We start from the raw sequence: 19,026 nt of genomic DNA, 5'->3' as shown, positions 1-19,026 counted from the left end.
TCCAGTTTTACTACAAGTGAAAGACTACCTAATGCATGGGTCTTTGAAAATAGCATTTGGAGGTCAGCTATTACTATCTGGCATATAGCAGGCAGGTCACATGCCACAAGTTGATGATGAAGGTGCTCAGGTCAGGGTGCGTCTTGTCGCACCCTCTTTGTAGTTGACCAAAACAAGCCAATAAAAGTTAACTAGGTTAATTTTTATAGCTCTATTAGCTGAATGCAGAGTTTATCATTCAGGAGAAAGGTAGTATCATGATAGATGGAAACCAAACATTAAGCCCAGACAGCACAAACAGAAGCCAAGCATAGGTCAATGGACAATCAAATCAGGCAACAACAATGGTTTAGGAGTGATTGGGGGCATAGTTCAACACACAGGACAAACTCATTGGTTTGCAGAAAATAGAATACTCTTTTGGATTTTACTGATTATTATTTTGTTTTTCAGAAGAAAGAGTTGAGTCTTTTGAAACATGTCAACAATTCACTCCTTGTCACATTTTCCAGAGGGTGGTGAAGTACTCCTATCACAATCTTTGTGGTAGGTCACTTTGTGATCATCATTATCTGACAGAGTGGAATAATTTTGTTACACAATGGTGTAGGTCATAATCCCCCCTGTCAAGAATCTACTACAGACAAAATGGGTCAATATACAAAGTAGAACAAATCAGCAGAAAAAGTGGGCCCAAACCATGTCACAGAAAGTGGTTATAAACCAAGGCATGCTTATGTCTGATGAGATAGATGTTCTTGGCATTGATTTGTTGGAAGATTTCCCTATGTGTCAGTATTCAACCAAGCACTTTGGAATAGTGCTAGGAATTTATATCCTGGGGATGCCATCTTTTACACAAAATAAAATCAATGTCTCAGCTAGTCAGATTTTTTTACTGCTTGTTCCAAAATAAAATTTCTTTAGCTCCGGTCTTCATCAGCTTCCAGATCCTGCAATAACTCATTTCTCCCTGCAGTTTCACTTAAGACCTCAAAACTACATTATGGTCCAGTCACATTGTGTATGAAAAAGTGATTACAAACTACCATTGTTCTTGCAGCACTGCATTGCTGTTTAGTATCACTGAATTTGCATGAATTTCTATTTTGTGATAAATACACAAAGAGAGGAACATAGTACACAATAATATGGCAACTAGCAGTATGTTCCTGCAAAACATCCATTTACAAATCACTATTAAAAAGATCTTTTGATTCCATTCATCTGTTTTTAAATGTTCCATACTTATGAACAGATTAAGTTTGAATGCCTAGAACAGATCAAGGCATGGACTGCAAACAGCTTATTTAAAGGGAAAAAAGGAAGAATATTACTATTGTAATATACTAGTGAATGAAAATAAAACCCCAACAGGACTGTAATCTAGAACTGCTAAAGTAAGAGGAGCACACATTTACGAAGCCTAAACAGACACTTGCAGGAATGAAGTGAATGTATTGTCTTTTAACTTGAAAAGAAACAAAGAGAAGGGAAAGGCTGATCTGTATACAGCAAGCTCTTCTGGAAAAGGTGAGAGAGAGAAAACTTACTGATATTGCTGCCTGCTATGCCAGATGCATTTGGCAGTTGTACATTGTCCAGCTTACATGAGCACTTGTGCATGCCTATATCTATTTATTTGCACTGTACATGTTCAGTTGTTTTGAGCAAAAAGTTGCTTAAAAGTCGAAGATATGCCCAGTGAGTGTGGCAGAAAATAAATTGTGGGTTTTTTTTATACCGTTGTATGATCATCTAAACTCGGATGTGCTATAAATTTAATTCCAAGCTCATCATTTCTAGAAAATCTCAATTAAATAAAATTTTGTCCTGAATTTGTTTGGAATGTAGTGTGCCTAGATTTGTGCCATCTCCAATCTATCAGCAGTCCAGAGATATCAGTGCAGGTTTTAACATAAACTGTATTCCAGGTGATACTGGCTTTTCTGGAAAGCTGTTTCAAAACTCTTTGAAAATATGGATAATGAAGCTGCAGTTTACTAAATCTGTGAGGAATTTTGGTGTCTTGTGATACCAAGTTTGCATTCTGTAATGGAATGAATCTTAGGCATTCAAAATCCATGCAACTTTCATCCCCTTGTATTTGCATTGAAAAAAACCAAAAAGTAGCATATACTGTGCAGTTTTCATCTAAAGAGACTTTTGAGCAAAATACAGATGCCCACACAGATTAACAGACACCGCTTCCTTCTTGTCTCTCAAGCCCACCCCTAACAGCAGCCTCCCCTGAATAATTTTACCCATGCGAACAGGACTGGCTCAGAGACCCGAATCTCATTCCCTGTCCAGCCCTTTCCCTGCTGTTTCATCATGCTCCTCATGACCACCAATAAGAATTCTAATGGTGGAAAACATAGGTACTTTTCATTCTGAAGTAATAAACCTAATTCTAACCATTCTAATAATACACTAAGAGACACAAAATAAAAAAAAACTCACAGAAAAAGAACACCAAACTGCCAAAAAACTCAAACCAAAACAAAGCCAATCCTTAAGAGTTTCTAATCCTGGAAGAACCTGTCTTTCCTTGTCAAATTTATCAGTTAACTTTTACTTGCTTTAAACTCATTCTTAATCTATTGTAACTATTATTCTGTGGTTTTTTTCTAAGATGCACCTCCCTGGTCATTATAGGGAAGTGACCCTATCACAGTGAAGAACTGCAAGAAGAGGAGCTGGAAAAGGAAATAACCCTAATTAAGAGCAAAAATATTTCATTGTAGGAATGCAGAATTCTATTTACATCACTGGCATTCTGGAAGGCTGAAGTTTTTCAAAGGCACTACCGTATGCTAGAGAACAGAAGACACTTGTGGGCATTTAAAAAAAAGCCAGGAATTTGCCTTTGGAAAATTTACACATGTTTGTGGAAACTCACAAGCTACCCCATCATTTTCAGGCATCTGTGATTTTCTTCCCTCAACCCCTCCCTCTTTTTTTTTTTTTGGTTGTTGTAACATATGGAACTGTCACTTCAAAACATGCCCTTGCATTACTATGAAAAGCATATTTCATTTCTCTAATCCTCTGTGGCAGCCAGAAAGAAAATATATTTTAAAACTTACTGTGTTTTTGGTGTATTTAAAGGGACAGGCTGAGCTTCCTGTAGTGCTTTAAACCTGAAGCCTCCTCACCAATGAAATAAAAATGGCTGGTAAGCATTGCTTTTGGGTTGCAACAGTTCCCAAGTCTGGTGCTTAAAACTCAGCTAACCTCATGACTGAAAGAACAAACAAAGAATAAGGTTAGCTGTCAAGGCTTTGGGATTGAAATGTCAGTATCAAAAGTCTAGGAATAAGTGTGGCAACAAAAAAAAGAATCTGTTCTGCAATTTCAGAATATTTTATGGTATAGGGCAGAACTAGCCTTTCTCTGACTCCATCATGTTGTGTATGCTTGAGCAATTTACCATATAGTCATACTAGAGAATTTTGATGTGAAATATGAAGGGTGAAAAAGTTTCCAGGTGGAAGGTATTACTGATGCCAATATGCATTACAAACACTAGGAAAATGTCCCACTTATCAAATAATACTTAAAACCAGTATTGTTTTACAAAATTATTTTCTTTGAGTTCATTACAGAGCTCTGAAGATCTTTACATTATCAGTTTGCACAAAACCCAAGCATCTTTCCAGAAATCACAGCAAATCCCAAGGCACACAGAACCTGCTAACATTATATATGTTATAAATATACCTAAAATAAAGGAACTACTAGCGGTATTTCTTCAAAGTGCCTCCAGCTGCTTCAGAATTTTCAGATGAAAATACCAACTACCTGCCGTGTAAACACGCATATATTGGAAAAAATCAGGGCCCTACTATAGCTCTTTTCCACTTGCAACACACCCCACAGGGAGAAGCAGCTAAGCTATTCTAAAATCTCAGCCTGCAAATGTTGTTTGAATGCAGACAATTTGCTTTATTTTCCTTCTCACATGCTACTTAACCACATCATTAGCAAGACAACACACAAATAGCCATTAACAGCACAACACATTAAAGAAAAGTGGTAATTAAAAATAATCTGCACAGAGACCTTGTGAACTCCTTGCATAGTTTTACACACTGGCATTGAAACACATCTGCCTGAAAAAAAAGTAAGTACCCTTATTTTTATTCCTTTGAAGGTTTCAAACTGGAACTCTGAGTAACATAGTGAACTGTAGAAATAATTTCAGTGAAATGAATGGGCACAACAAGGCTGAACATGTGCAGTACTATTTGCAGGCTCTTCTAAGTAACTCGCTCATAATGACTCATCTCCATTATACCCAGAGAAATGCTATTGCTAGTAGAGTTTTGAAAGCACCTACAAGAATTCATTTTTCCCATTCAGGCTTAACATGTATAGCTCAGTCTTTGAACACACTGGGATGTTTATTTAGCTGCACACATACTATACTGAGACAAGGTAAATCCTCACTTTTCTTCCTTGTCTTTCAGGTATTTTCAGTGGTTTCTTTGTGTTTGTCCTTCTATTTGAATTTTGCAATCCTAATTCTCAAAACCAGCTGAAGAGTAAACAGATGCTTTGTGGTGTTAAAAATAAGGCAGATAAACAATAAATTGCATATAATACAAGCTTCTTTGGCATTTCTTCCTTTAAACCAAATAAATTTAGAGTGACAGCTTTTCTCAGAAAAAAGGAAACACCGAGAAAAAAAATGTGCAACGTGAAATTATTTTAACTGGCTAAGAAGTTAAATGCCTATTCAGTATCTTTGATACATACTCAAAATCCTTTGTCAGGATTTCCTCAGTGTTTTTTTGCTCAGTGTCTGTTCGAGTTACCTGAATATTTTCTGTCAACAGCTGTTGAAAATACATCCCAATGGCTTCCATCTCTGTCACTGCAGTCCATTCTGTGGATATTCTGTGTCCAGCTGCTCCTGGGTCTCTCTGCACATGAAAATTGTATCACTTAGATCATGCACTTTCATTCTGCTTCTCTCTAGATGGCAGCATTTGCCTTAAGGAATTCCCTCTAGATAAGCTTGTCTCATACAGGAATAACCATAAAGGCTCAAGAAAAATAGTGCCGGGAATCACAAATTCTTAGCCATAAGTTTTGGTTCAATTTTCACACTTTTCACTGGTTTGGGTTTGTTTTTTTCCAGTTTTGTTTGCTGGGTTGGTTTTTGTTTTTGGTTTTTTTTTCCCTGTTGGTTTGTTTTTGGTGATTGTTTGCTTTGGTTTTGTGGTTTGTTTTTTCGGGTTTTTTTTGGTTGTTTCTCTATTTTTTGTGACTATTCATAACCCTTTACATTGATAACTGAAGCAGGCAAGGAGGTTCAGTTAAGAGACATAATCTACATTGTCAGGGTGCAATAATCACTGCATAATCAGCCTGGGGCCCACAGTTCAAGATGGACGTTAAGGTACTCGAATATATCCAGAGGAGAGGAACAAAGCTGGAGGAAGGGCTGGAATGTATGTCCTGTGGAGGAGCGACTAAGGATTTTGGGTTTGTCCAATTTGGAGAAAAATAGGCTGAGGTGTGACCTCGTTGCTCTCTGCAGCTTCCTGAGGAGGGGGAGTGGAGAGGAAATTACTGAACTCTTCTACCTGGGATCCAGTGACAGGACATATGGGAATGGGTCAAAGCAGCATCAGGGGAGCTTTAGACTGGACTTTAGGAACCACTTCCTTGCTGAGAAATTGGTGAAACACTGAAAAAGGCTTCCTAGAGAGGTGGTTAAAGCCCCGAGCTTGTCAATATTTAAAAGAAATTTGGACAATGCCCCTAATAGTCAGCCCTGAGGTGGGAAGGCAGCTGGACTTATAGGTCCCTTCCGACTAAAAATATTCCATTCCATTCCATTCCATTCCATTCCATTCCATTCCATTCCATTCCATTCCATTCCACTGACTGCCATATTTCTTCCCTCTATATTCCACTATCCCACATATTCCTGGTGCTTGCTCCTTATTACAAACAGCTATATATTTTCGCAGTCCTTACTGTAGTCTTATTCATCCTTAAAGTAATTAATTACTAAATCCCTTATTTTTACAAAAGTTACACTGAAAACTGCATAATTTTTTATCTGTAAAATTATGCAGATGTGATATCTCTAGCCACCATTAAATGAAACAAATGAGAATTACATAAAATGGGAAAAATCCAATTTATGATTAGAGCATTTTTTTTTCCAACTAAATGCTTTTAATAAAAAAAGGACATGTATTTTATTAGGTAAATACAACATACATTCTTGTTGCCTTTCAAGCAGGTCATAGCTGCATAATATATCTCTCTAGTAAATTTCTCTCTCTGTAGCCCTCTGTGAAAAGAAACACTGCAGTCATAATTAATCTTCTTCATTAGTGCATCACTACATGTGCTCACAGTAGGAAAAGTGTGCTATCAGATGTGTTAATTTTTTAGTAGACATAAATAACTCATTCCCTGTTTACCACCTATGACCGTGTGCAGTAATTTTAACAATGTGCCCATTTTCCTAACTTTTCCATCAGTCAGGCTTTCACTGCCAGTTCTGTCTGTACTCTGAATCTCACACAATCTAGAGATTTTTTTTCTTTAAATGAGCCCCAACTTCATTTTTCTCATGCTTCCTCCCCTCCTTCCCCCAGTTTGCATTTGCCTCTTATTCCCCTAAAACTTCCTGACTAAAGCTGAGCCTGTGGATCTTTGGCTGTCAGAGCCATAGCATTTCCCTGGACAAGATGTGTCTGCTTGAATATACATCTGAAAAGGCTACAATGCAAGGGGAGATGTTGGCATTTCACTACTTTCTATTAGCAACTGAGAAAAGGAAGAATATATTAAAATAAAAAAAAAAACCACCAAACCTAAATATAGAGTACAAATGGGCCAAGTGTTAACTCATCTAACAAAAAATGTTAAAGTAAAAGGATAAAAATTTAATGCTGTAGCAGTTTGATCCAGCCCTCCTATTTCATCTGCTTATCTCAGCCTCATCTGATGAATGCCTAGCCATACAAGAATTTATTTTCCTATTTCTCAGGAGAAACTTCTGTAATTATTTTTAAAAATAGTGTTGTGGATATGTGGTGGCCAAATGCCTATTGATCATGTGGAAAGATACATTCTTCTTCTGACTTCAAAGGCCACAGTGCTGTCCAAGGAACTAAAACTGGCAGCCAAAATACCAGGGAAGAAATAGATAGGGGTAAGGACAGAAAGATTGTATCTCAGAGAGCAGAAAAGAAATGATCATCTTCAAACTCTTCATTTAAATTACAGCGAAGGTACAAAGCTACTGCAAGGTGCCAGACTTTCTGGAACATCTTTTGAAGATAATATGAACTATTTGAATAAATAGGCTATAAATATACTTGACAAAAGCATCTATAAAGTTACAAAAGCAGCAGTTCTTTCTAAGGTTGATAGAAATGCAGAGGTCATGTTTAATTTAATAACAAGGCAATCCATGGACATAAAAACAAATGGCATACTTCAGATACATATTCAAAGAGGGCAGAAAAAGTCATCATATTGAAATCAGATGCCATGTGCATCACACAAAATTTCTTCCTGTACTGTGTTCCTACCCTGTCGTGTTTTTTCCAGCTTTAGAAAGCTGTTTCTGTTTCTTGTCCCTCAGTTGATATGATCCAGTTAAATCCAAGCTTTGGAGACACTTGCATGAAACAGCAGTGATTACTTGATTTCTCAGCATATAAATCTAACTACAAAACTTAGCTATGTAGGACTCTGTTATGAGGTAACTTTTCCTACACAACATTCTTGCCTCAGCTGCTATCTGCTCTGAAACCCGCATTAACAGAATACTGTCAAAGCTGATCTCCATATAACATATTAAACAACTGTTTTCCCAGAGCAAACTGATAAAGCAACAAAAGTATTAGACAGAGCTTTTCAGTAAGCAGCTTCAATGTAAGTTCCACTTCAAGCAGCTTTTAATTTCCAAAAAATTAAGGCTACAAATAGCTTTGAATCTGTTTGATGCAGCCTGTTTAGAGAGGAAGCTCTATTTAACTTGCCAGCCTGCAGCTATTTCCAGGTTTTGGCTTTATCTTTGCCTGGTAAATCTCCTCAGTCTGAGCTGAGAGTAGTACTAGAGTGTTTCATATTCATGTCCTGAGTTTATGTCACCAAAAAGGAACCCCAAAAGCTGATGGGAGGACAGAAGTTACACAGGCTCTGTGCCCTTCTGAGGGCAGAGCCATGTACATGCACAAACCCTCGTAATATCTGGAGTCCTCTCTTCACGTGTTTAATTGCTGAAACCCTACCCTGATGCATGTCAGAAAAGACCTTCAGCAGGAGCTCTGATAAAGGCTTTACATATTAGTGAGGTTATGTTACTGCACACACAGTTTTTATTCCTTGCTGGTTTACCAAATAAAATGCCACAATGTGGCATTTTTGAACAACTACCACTATTACTGGATGGAAATGTTGGGACACAATGTTGGGGCACAGTTGCCAATTTGGCATCAGTTTGCTATAGTATCAAAGGGAATATATATTATATCTGCAGATGAGTAAATCTGAACAAGGTACTAGATTTTAAATTGTGTGGTTTTGTTAACTAGAAAAGACCAACATAAGCAAAAATTTGGAAAACAGGAAGAATATTAGTCAAACTGATTCACATATACAATGGGTGTCTTATTAAGATGTGAATTTCCTGACCTGCTACACATAAAAAAGCTCTATTTCAAAGTCATTACAATCAGAGAATCAGTCCATATCTTGCTTTACTAAATTGATTTTTTTGAAAACCTGAAGAGGGTGTTTTGCATTGCTTCATAATTTTGCCTGGTATTTCTTCCAAAAGCTCTAATTACTTATATTTATTGCAACACTATGAGAACTTTTTTTAGATAAATATGTAGTTACTGTTCAATACTATCCTTATAATTTACAGATTTGTAAAACAGATGATGTTTGTTTGCAGCTGAATAATATATGCATATATATATAGAGAAAGGCATGAAGGAGAAACTCCAAGTAATATATTTTTTGCACTGTTCAAATAAAATAGCCACCTGTCCTCTGGAATGTTTGATGCCGCACTAGAGTTGAAGACAGAGAATGGAGCTTGCAAAGTAGCCACCTTATAAGTGATCTTAAAATCTGCATTTGTTTGTGCAACTTGATACTCAGGATTCCAGTTGACAGACAAGGCTCTGTGTCACAGGCAGATGCAAGTTTAACACTCTGTGATCATTACCAGATGCTCTGAACTGGCTCTGGTCTTGGACCTGTGACAGTTTTGCCTATCCACTTTCATATGTCACCAGCCTCTGCTAGCATTTAAAGGATTGTCTTTCCTTGCAAATGTATGATTTTTACATACTCTTTAGATGCCTGACCTTGACAAACCAAGAACGGATCCTACACCACTGTACTCCCGCTGGCCAAAAAGGAACTGATGTGAATAAGTATATGTGAAATGGCTATTTGGTTCTCAGGCTATTTAGTTTTATAATATTTAATTTATGGATTAAATGCATCTATTTTAAAATTTTGCTTAAAGAATAATATGGGAAAAAAATTCCTTGGCCTTAACAGAATGCAAACACAGAGCTGGGTTGTTTCCTATCTGATACTTTCCTTTATCACTAACAAATACTTCTGGCTTCTTCTGTATATTTCCATTAAAATAATTATAGCAACACACTTTCATGTGTTCCTTAAGGCTAAAGAGGCTTTCTTCTTCTCCTCTCCCTACTTTTATCTTTAAATAAAATAAAAATGAATACATAATTACTTATTGATTGTTATGCAAAAAAAAGTTACTGCTTTTTAGCAGACCCCTTTCTTCTCCTTTGAAAAAATGCTTTCAACACAGGGAATGAATGCAGTGTGGAAAAAGTGGAACAGATGACCACATAATAACAAGAGCTTACTAATAAGTGCAGTGATCAAGTGATACTGATATAATGGAAGTGGAATAAGAACTTAGACAGATAAACACTAAAATCATGCCCCATATCTTTCATGGACACTCAGTTAGAGAGTACAAATACCAAGACAGCAGAAGAGTGTTTATAGGACCCTGAAGTTTTAAAACAAATCTTGGGATTGTCTGGTGTATGCCATAATAATTTCCGTATACTAAATCTCTTGAGTTTTTAAAACTGCATTTTGATAGTTTGATCCAAGAGTTATTCACAGTAAGTTGAGAACTCTGAAGCTTTGCAAAAAACTATAGCTGTTTCTGCCAGTAAAAATATAAGGTACAGACCCCAGTTGGCTCAATTCTTTGCTTCCTGACCCCCTCCCCCTCTTTTCTGAAGCACTTCTTGCTCATCTTTGCCCTGGCACATTGCACTGCAGACTGATCTATGAAGATAACATGCTTTTTATCCATTAATAGCTTATGCCAGAAATACTTCATCTCTTCCTGGAGCTAAGACACAAGGCTGTCAAGACAATGGCCTGGCTGCTCATTTGCTCCCAAGACAGTAGGTTTTACCAGCATTCCGAAATGCAGCAGCTGCACAGTTCTGGAATGGCATTGGCCTTGTCAGTGGCCTCTCATCTCCATCACACAGTATTTCACTATGGGCCCAGGTGGATCAACCTGCTTCTGAAAGGGCTGCCAGGAATGTTGTGGTATAGTTTTGCACAGCAGACAGTAGAACCAACAAAATCATAAAAGACTACACCATCCCGATCCCCAAAACTGTTACACAAAGGTTGTTGTTTATAGATGATGTATAAAGAGATGGTTGATTCTCCATAAGGGAAGACAACTCCAATTCCTTTACCCATAAATATTAAGACAAGGAGTCCTGCATTGTCTATATCCCAGCAATCCCTCGGGCTTTGTGGGCAACAGGAAGATTGATGTGCTCCTTGCTGTCTAACATGAACAAGTCATTTGGGAGGCCATTTCCGCAAGCTGAGCTCTGCCCTGACGTGGTTCTAGAGGTCTCCCTGACACATATCCACGCCAAACATCCACATTGGCTCCAAGCAATTGAGAAGAATCACCTACTCTAGTAGTAAAAATGTACAGAAATCAACAGCAAACTGAAATGAGTCATGGTTCGTCCAGCTGAGTTACTATTTTAAGTTTCAGGGTTTTCATTAAAATATAAATGAATTTCACAGGATCTTAGGCCATCCCCTTCTGGTGATCACATAGCAAGCTGCCCAAGTCCATATTCCCCTGAGGGAACATGGACTTACTAGGAGTATGATTTGATGGAGAAGGTCAGAAAAGCTTATGCTGACAGACTTTACACCTGCAAAATAGTGGTCTCCAAATATCCAGCAGTGTGGAAAAATTGAACTTTAAAAAAGATAAATGATCTTTTCTGTATAGAGCTGGTGGCAATAGGCTATTTTCCTGCACAGGTATCTGGAAGTTGTGGAGCTACCTCTATGACGTACTAAATATGTCAACAGAGAAGCTCTCTGATCACTCCCTGCTCCTGTGCTGGTCTTCATTCTTTTTTATTTATCCCTTTCCCTGTATCTACATTTTTCTGTTACAGGTTCCACTAGGAAATTGCAGACTTTTGAGTGCACTGAGACATCTTCAAGCAAATGCCCATTCACAAGGGGAAAAGACCACCCTTGCTTTTTACTCAAAGTGATGAGAAATTGTTTTCCTGATGGGTATTCTAAATCTGGCCTCTACAGGTATGGAAATGATTAAAAATCACTCTAGCAAGAGCCTTATTATGGAACATAAAAGCTATTACTACGTTCTTTGATCATTCTTCCTGGGCAAGACGGGGAAAATATTGTGCCCATGCCTCGACAATTTTTGAATAGTTTTGCAATGCAGAGGAGGAAGTATAACGAAAGACCTTGTCGCTTCATAAAAATATGATGGAGGATAAAAATATGGAATGTTTTTCTACTTTTCCAATCTTACTATATCTTCAGTATGTAGCTGTGGGGTCTGTGAGAGGCCTTTATGATATAAGCTATGCAAAGTCTCTTGTATGAATTGAATTTTTGAGCCAAAGATAAGATGATGCCTGAGCAAGAAAATTTGATTTATACTAGGAGAGGGATGAAATTAAGGTGAGAAAGGGCCACTGGAGTATAACAGCTCATGGAGCAACCAGAAAACAAGGCTATTTTGCCATTATATTTTCAAAGTCAAGGCAGTTAGCTGCAACTGACTGAATGCTTCCAGGCAGAGAGAGTGCTTGTACTGGTCATATAATTTTTGAAGTCTTGTACTTCTATTGCTATTTATACTTCTATCAGGACACTGCCTTAAGGAAAAAGGGGTTTCACTGTGCTGGACGTTGTGCAAACAGAGAAAATAAGCAAATGTTTTCCTGATAGTTTTAGAAGTAAAAAAAAAAAAAATATTCTGGTTTAGGGTAAAATTCTCTGCCTACATAAACCTTCCACTTTGCAGATAGAGGATACAATAGAACTAGTCATCTTCTGTTTACAGGTTGAGATAATAATTAACAAGGACACTAAGCAACATTGTATATGGCACCACTAAAATCATCCATATGAGCATGGCAGCAAAAGGGCGTGGCAAATTAGGGGCATACATTTTATGATTTTCTCACATCATGACTTCATAATGTAAAAAAAGCTGAATTTAAGGACAGGAACCAGTAGAGGAGTTAACTCAGACAAACACTGGGATGCAAAGCTGTTAAAAGCGAGGCAAAATGCCACATCTCATCTCCATCTGGAGTCAGCCTCAGTCACTAATACAGAACTAACCTCTGAAGTACATTCTGGTACTTTGGGCCTCTCTCAATAAATCTCAGGAGAACAATTCAGGAGGGGAAGTTTTTCCACTACACTGGACTTCTGATAAATGGATGTGACACAAACCTAAATTACATAAATTAATGTCTTTAAATGGCCCCTTCATGGTTTCTCAGTAGCAGGTGAAAATAGAGATTTATATTTCTCTTGCAATCAATTTCACTTTAGAGCAAAACAGCAAAGTGTTTGTGACAGGTGCTTACTGAAGGAGGCTGAATATATACTGTGGAGTGTAGATGAATCTTACCCCCCCTACTCCCCAAAGTTAACAGGAACTCAGGTAGACTGAACAAGACCATAAAAAAGCCCATAAATCAGATTCAGTTTTTGAGGCAGTGTGTGCTCCTTGATTTTCTACTGTGAACAATAATAAATCTGTTGTTTTCCCTCTTTTCTGTATCTGCTTGTTTTAGTAGGTAGCAGGCAAGATGGAGTACTTCTAGCCCCATTTTATCAGCAAGATACTCCAAACAAAGCATTTCTGGGGCATTTTTAGATGCCTTGGATATACAGTTGCTCACGTAGTGCAATAATCCCTGAGAAATGTCTGAAGTCACTCACTGCTGTTCTGAAATGGGATATGAAGTATTAAAGGAAGTGAGAGTCAGAGAATGAATTTGACACATTCTACCATGTTTCCATGAAGAACACAATGATCACATGCTAAATATTGCAATGGCTGTTAAATGAAATGCTGTCAAGTAGCTCTCCACTGCTTGTAGAGCAGAGATGAGATTGATTTAGAGCATTTTAGACACTTCCACTATATCCTATGAAGTAAGAATATTTCTACATTTTCTCTTTATTACTACGAACTGCTGGAAAGAGAACCTCTGCTTTATGTATGCTAAATGAGTAAACACTTAAGAGTCTGGAAAAATACTGCTTCTGGGAAATGGTCATTGTGGGACTACCAGCAGACAGGGTGAGGTGGCTGGTAAATATAGAAATGACCAGCGATAAACATCCATTGTCCTACCTAAATACTGGCTGCTGTTCTGATGAGAAAGGATCTTCAGTCAAATAAATTTCATGTTTTTACAAGACCTGCTGCCACAGATACAATTTAAGTCCATACTAGAAAGATCAATGATGATTATTTAATCTAAAACAACATATGGATATCACATTCTACACTTTGTTTCCCTCAAAGTATCTGTTGTCATAACAGTTTGCAATTTTGCCTCACCTTGATTATTAGAGAGCTTTTAAAATCAGGCAGACATCTTTGGTTACCCAATTATACTGTCATGATATTAATAGAATAGTTGCACAGAGACACTAATATACAGGTAAGGAAATAGAAACAAATAATAAATCCATTCTTCTTACTATATTTATGCTTTTTAATCTGACAGTAGGCATGCCAAAATCATAAAAGATTTCCATCAACAGCAGATTAGTAATGAAAATATTTCACGTTCAATTCCCAAGGTACATGTGGATACAGTTGGCTTTAGACATCTAAATCACATCAAATCAAATACAGTTTCTTTATATTTCAAAAATTCAGCCTCTGAATTTTAGTTTCACAGACTTTAATAATGCTAAGATCCAATGTACATAAAACCAAGTCTATTTCAGTTTTGAGTTCCTTTTTGAAATTGCTGTAAGCACTAATTGAAGAATGCTTTCCACACTTTTATTCCTGTAAATAAGAAAGCTTATTGCATTTTTCTCCTTAGAAGTACCATTCCTCGATGTAAATGAAACTGTATATAGCAACCTGTTAAGGATACGTGGCATATTGCAGAGTAGAGTTAGTTAACATATATGCTTTCAGTAATATCTTCCAAGAATAAATTTTAATGACACAATGGCTACTACACCATGGCATTTATAACAGCTTTTTTTTGAGTGTGTGTCTTTGTGCACATGTATTAATTTTTCATCTTGGTACTCAATTACAATTAATGATATGTTTGTATTTTACATATACTAAAAAAAGCTTTTTAGTGTGTATGTGCATAAGCACATGCCTATCAATCAATCTACAAGTATGTTCCTCTAAAGCTGGACAGGTATATGAATGTGAAGGATGGTCTGGATAAAACTCTGGATAAAACTTAGCTCTTAGATCATTGCACAATATGTATTCTATTATCACTGTAATCACAGACACTATCTTATCTTCCAGTCTGCATTTGCTGACTATATCTGTTGCCATTTTGAACTTTCCTTATAGCTACTATTTCTCTTTATGGAGTTTATCTATAATTTGTTAAATTTCTTCATCTTCCTAATCAATTTAGAATTGTTTACTAATACCCTCTCTGAAACGTCATTGCTCCCCTTTGCCTTTGACCTTCCCAGTATTATTAAATGGAATTTCGAAACATGGCAAAAAAACAGGGTTGGGAAAAGAATTAACTTTATGAAAATCATTCTCAAACATTCAAAAAATGGAAGATTACTTGGAAAATAAATAATTTTAAATAATAAATAATTAAGAAAAAAAGGGCCCTCTCCACACCCCTGCCCCCAAATACAAGTCTGCCAGAAAGAGAATCTTATCAGTATGGAATATATTGCTCAGAGCTTTATGGCTATATGGACTTGATTTAAGCAGCTCAGTGTACTTAAAACTCTGATAAATGTTCAATAGCACAGCACAAGTCTGACACTTAAAAAAATACAAATTTAATTTCTGAATTGTCCTCCTCTCCTCCACCCTTAAATTGTGAAACATCCTTATATTCCATTTGCTTGAGCCACTGCAGGCTGGAAGTTAACATCTGCTATTGACAGAGAAGTTGGTATTAACGACATGACAACATCTCTTTGGGGATTGGAAGATAAAGAAATTATTGAGAGATGAAGTATAGAAAGTTAAGATACTTAAGAAAGTAAAAGAGGAAGAAAATCTATGATGGAAAAAAATATAGTGCAAGGTTTTCCCTGTTGGAAGAAGAATGTATTTGTGTTAAAAATTTCAGAGGGAAAGCATTTATCACTTTTTTTTTCCATTACAAAACAGGTGGCAGACAGTGCAAAATAAACAAAACTGTGTATAGCTATAGATTGGGAATATATTGCAATTTCAAGACAGGGACAGCTAACCCTTTAATAGTTCTTTTCCAGACAATATACATGTTTTTAGTACAAGGTTTAAAATTTTCATTAACCAATATATTCATTATAGCCTACGCATACTGCAAAGTATAAAACATTACATGAATCTAAAGCATCTTTTACATATTTATATAAAATTATGCCATGTAAATATGTTTCAAACTCAGTATTGGGATAATATTGACATACAGCTATTTGTATGTCTCTGTTCAATGAATATTTTGACAGTTCTATTTCCCTGGAAATTTGGTACATATTTTTACATTTGTGCTCTTAGCAGAAGTGAAACTGCTTTTCCAATCCATGAAAAGCACTTCCTTTTCTCACAGACTACTTTTTCCTCTTCCACAGAACCAGAGTAGCAAGCCTGTAGTCAGTCCACAGGCCACATCTGGTTTGCAAGCAATTCAGTTGTAACATTTGTGCTGAGACAAGGATGTGTGATCAGCAAAGAGCAGCAGGAGAGCAGACAATTTGTCACTGGCAGGAGGAAATGAGCCAGCAGACACTGCTGTCACTGGGTCAGGCTGGGGCTTGGCCAAACTCCCAACTGGTGTGGTGAATGTGAAATGGGCTCTGGGGCACCCATCACCATTTGCCACACTTTTAGACTGCATATTCAGTCAAAAGAGCTCAGCCACATGAAGATTTCTCATGCAGCTTGTAAGGTCAGACAAGCAAATCACCTTTGTTTTGCAAGGTTAGTGCAGTAACTGTAGAGCTACATAGGGCTGGAAGGAAAGGTCACCTCCCTGTCAGGAGTTGCACAACTGAAGTCTGACTTAGATTACAGAGAATAACAACCAGCATGTACCCCAGCATGTCCAGTCCTGAGATAGAGAAAACATTTCAAACCACACACTCAGTATTTGAATCATGCTCTGGTGAATGAACAGCACACACACCTTCCAGGAACAAGCCATTCTTGAATAACTTTAAGGTGGGTTTCCTCTGAAATTTTTAAAATCAAAGGCACTCTGTTCCCAAAATGGAGGATCTAATTCTCTTGGCATCTACTCTGCAATAATTTAGGAAGGTGTTATTGTACCCCCTATCATCTGCCCTGCATCCAGAAGTGCATAATAAAGACACTAGGTATTTGCCCCAGCACAAGACCCACTTAAGTAGCATAGCATTAGCAAGACAGTTCTGTACCTAAAATTCAGGTCAGAGTAGGGCCAGAGAGATGGTGTGTTTAAAGAACCAGTTTAGCTAATGCTTGTCCACAAAACAACCTTCCTAGTGAGAAACAAAACCAAAAGATAGAACTGTAATTAACCTTCATTAGTTTATGTCAGAGATTGGAAGAATTTCCTCATTGTTTTGGAATCAGGAAAGAGGGCTTGTAAAGGTGGAATGCAGTCCTGCTTATGTCCTCAGCTTTGGTACATCATGTACAAATTAATGGCAGAAAATATCCTTTTCCCCTCCAAGTCAGATTTTTGTTGTCAATCCCATCTCATTTCGTTCATGAAACGGGCACCAGATTAGGATGCGGTTCAGTCTTTGGATTTGTTTCAACTCTAGCAGATGCTGAAAATTTGCACAGAAACAATCTAAAATTTGGATTGTGTTCAAATTCTTTGGTATCCTTACAAATCTATCCAGATTCACCAAATCACACTGTAGAACTCATTTTCATCTCCAATCTTAGCAGTATCTCTACATCATAAGCCTCACAACAGGATGATGTCCTAGTGATCAGTTCAGGAACATCTATTCCCCACCTTAAGTGTCTCTACTTGAGAGATCATTCCCCCCATGCAGCTCCAGGACCAGGTGGTCTGTTTCACTTTGTTCCCTGACCTTTGGGATTTTATCTGACTATTCATTTATTTTGGAATGAGACTATGATAAATTGTTATTCACTATTGTAATTGAATGTATTTCAGTAGTGCTACGGATCAGCATTGTAGCAAAGTAAATATAGATGATAGAAAAATCCACTTTAAAAGAAGTAAAAGTAGTGTATCTCTCTCACAATCACCAACAATTTTTGTAAGAATAAAAAAAGTAAATTAGTTATTGTTAAGCTGCAGTCAGCCTCTTCTGATGTGGTATTTTAGAGTAAGAAAAATGTTACTACTTTATGACCACTGGCAATTCCCAGATACATGAATGCAGCCTGTGTGTATATGTAGCATCATATGATTTTAAAACTGAATATTGGACAGATGAGACATATGGTCACAATACTCTTCTTTTTTTAATAGGTCGAGGCTATCCAAATTTCAAAGGCCTAAATTAAGAATACTGTCCATCATTCCCCAATTTCCATCAGCTTCTTTTAACAGTGGAGAGGAAAGCCACTATTCTTTGATGTGGTAGCTTGCAAAATAGCAATCTGTCCCACCATTTCACCAAATACTCTCCACTATCAAAATGGTAGGGTAACTCACCCAATTTAATTCTATCTGCAGTTCCTCTGGGTTGTAAATACTGGGTTTTTTTCAGTTTGGTGCTACAAGTAAACTGTAAACAGCTCAAATGAGGAATTAAGATCACATTTTTACTTTCTGTTATCATAGGAGAAATTAATTAGCTTCTGCCATAAAAATATAGCTAACAGATACTGTGGACTTGAAACACAAGAAAAGGAATGGCAAAAGAAAACAAAAAAGAAGACATTTGCTTTAAGCATTAAGCATTAGGTAAGGCTGTGTATAAGGGGACTCAATAATTTCTCCTTTTGTATAAAACAGCCAAATTCATAAAGCAGCAAATCTAAACATAAATTTATTCCCAGACATGGCATTAATATCCACCCCTAAGAGACAGGTAGATCCCTATACAGAGAACAATTGTGGTGCTTCTGATTGGTCATAGAATCTCTGCTACACAAATTAAAAATAATAAAAAAAAATGTGGAAAATAGGATCACAGGAAAACAATAAAAAGGAAAGAAATAGAGATTAAACTGGCAATAAAATCTTCTAGTGAAATTCCTGGAAAGTGGTTCCAGCTGAGTACTGAGTAAAAACAGTGCAAAGTCCCCAGAAGCCAAACAGTAAGTAATATTGCAGAATAATTAAATAAGCTTCAGAGATTCTTTTGCCAAAAATAGTCAGGATGTTTAATCTCAGCTTGACTGGAATATGTAGCTAGGAAAAAAAATTACCGTTTGCTGCAGGAATTGTAGTATTATGTCTCACCAGTAAAGCTAACAACTTCGAGTCAGAAAATCCTCTTTAACTTAGTTTTTAAATGATG

General features: G+C 37.0%; 1 protein-coding gene across 3 annotated transcripts in view; it reads right to left on the bottom strand.

Moving 5' to 3' along the window:
- Nucleotides 1–19,026, bottom strand: part of LOC128806276 (uncharacterized) — a 168,667-nt gene that overhangs the window by 62,055 nt on the left and 87,586 nt on the right. For 2 of the 3 annotated variants that reach the window (XR_008436758.1, XR_008436757.1), the window contains exons 3-4: nt 4,821–4,928; nt 3,090–3,244 (exon numbers count right to left, since the gene is read on the bottom strand). Coding sequence is in view for 1 of the 3 variants with exons in the window: in XM_053975707.1 (XP_053831682.1) it covers nt 4,821–4,928 (108 nt within the window). In the remaining 2 variants the exon portion in view is untranslated. The remainder of the gene's footprint in view (nt 1–3,089; nt 3,245–4,820; nt 4,929–19,026) is intronic. The other variant, XM_053975707.1, reaches the window with a different exon arrangement.

The sequence above is a fragment of the Vidua macroura genome, chromosome 4 (genome assembly GCF_024509145.1).
Source record: "Vidua macroura isolate BioBank_ID:100142 chromosome 4, ASM2450914v1, whole genome shotgun sequence".
Taxonomy (NCBI): Eukaryota; Metazoa; Chordata; class Aves; order Passeriformes; family Viduidae; genus Vidua; species Vidua macroura.
Note: the sequence above shows the minus strand (reverse complement) of the source record. Positions and strands in the feature narration are given on the sequence as shown.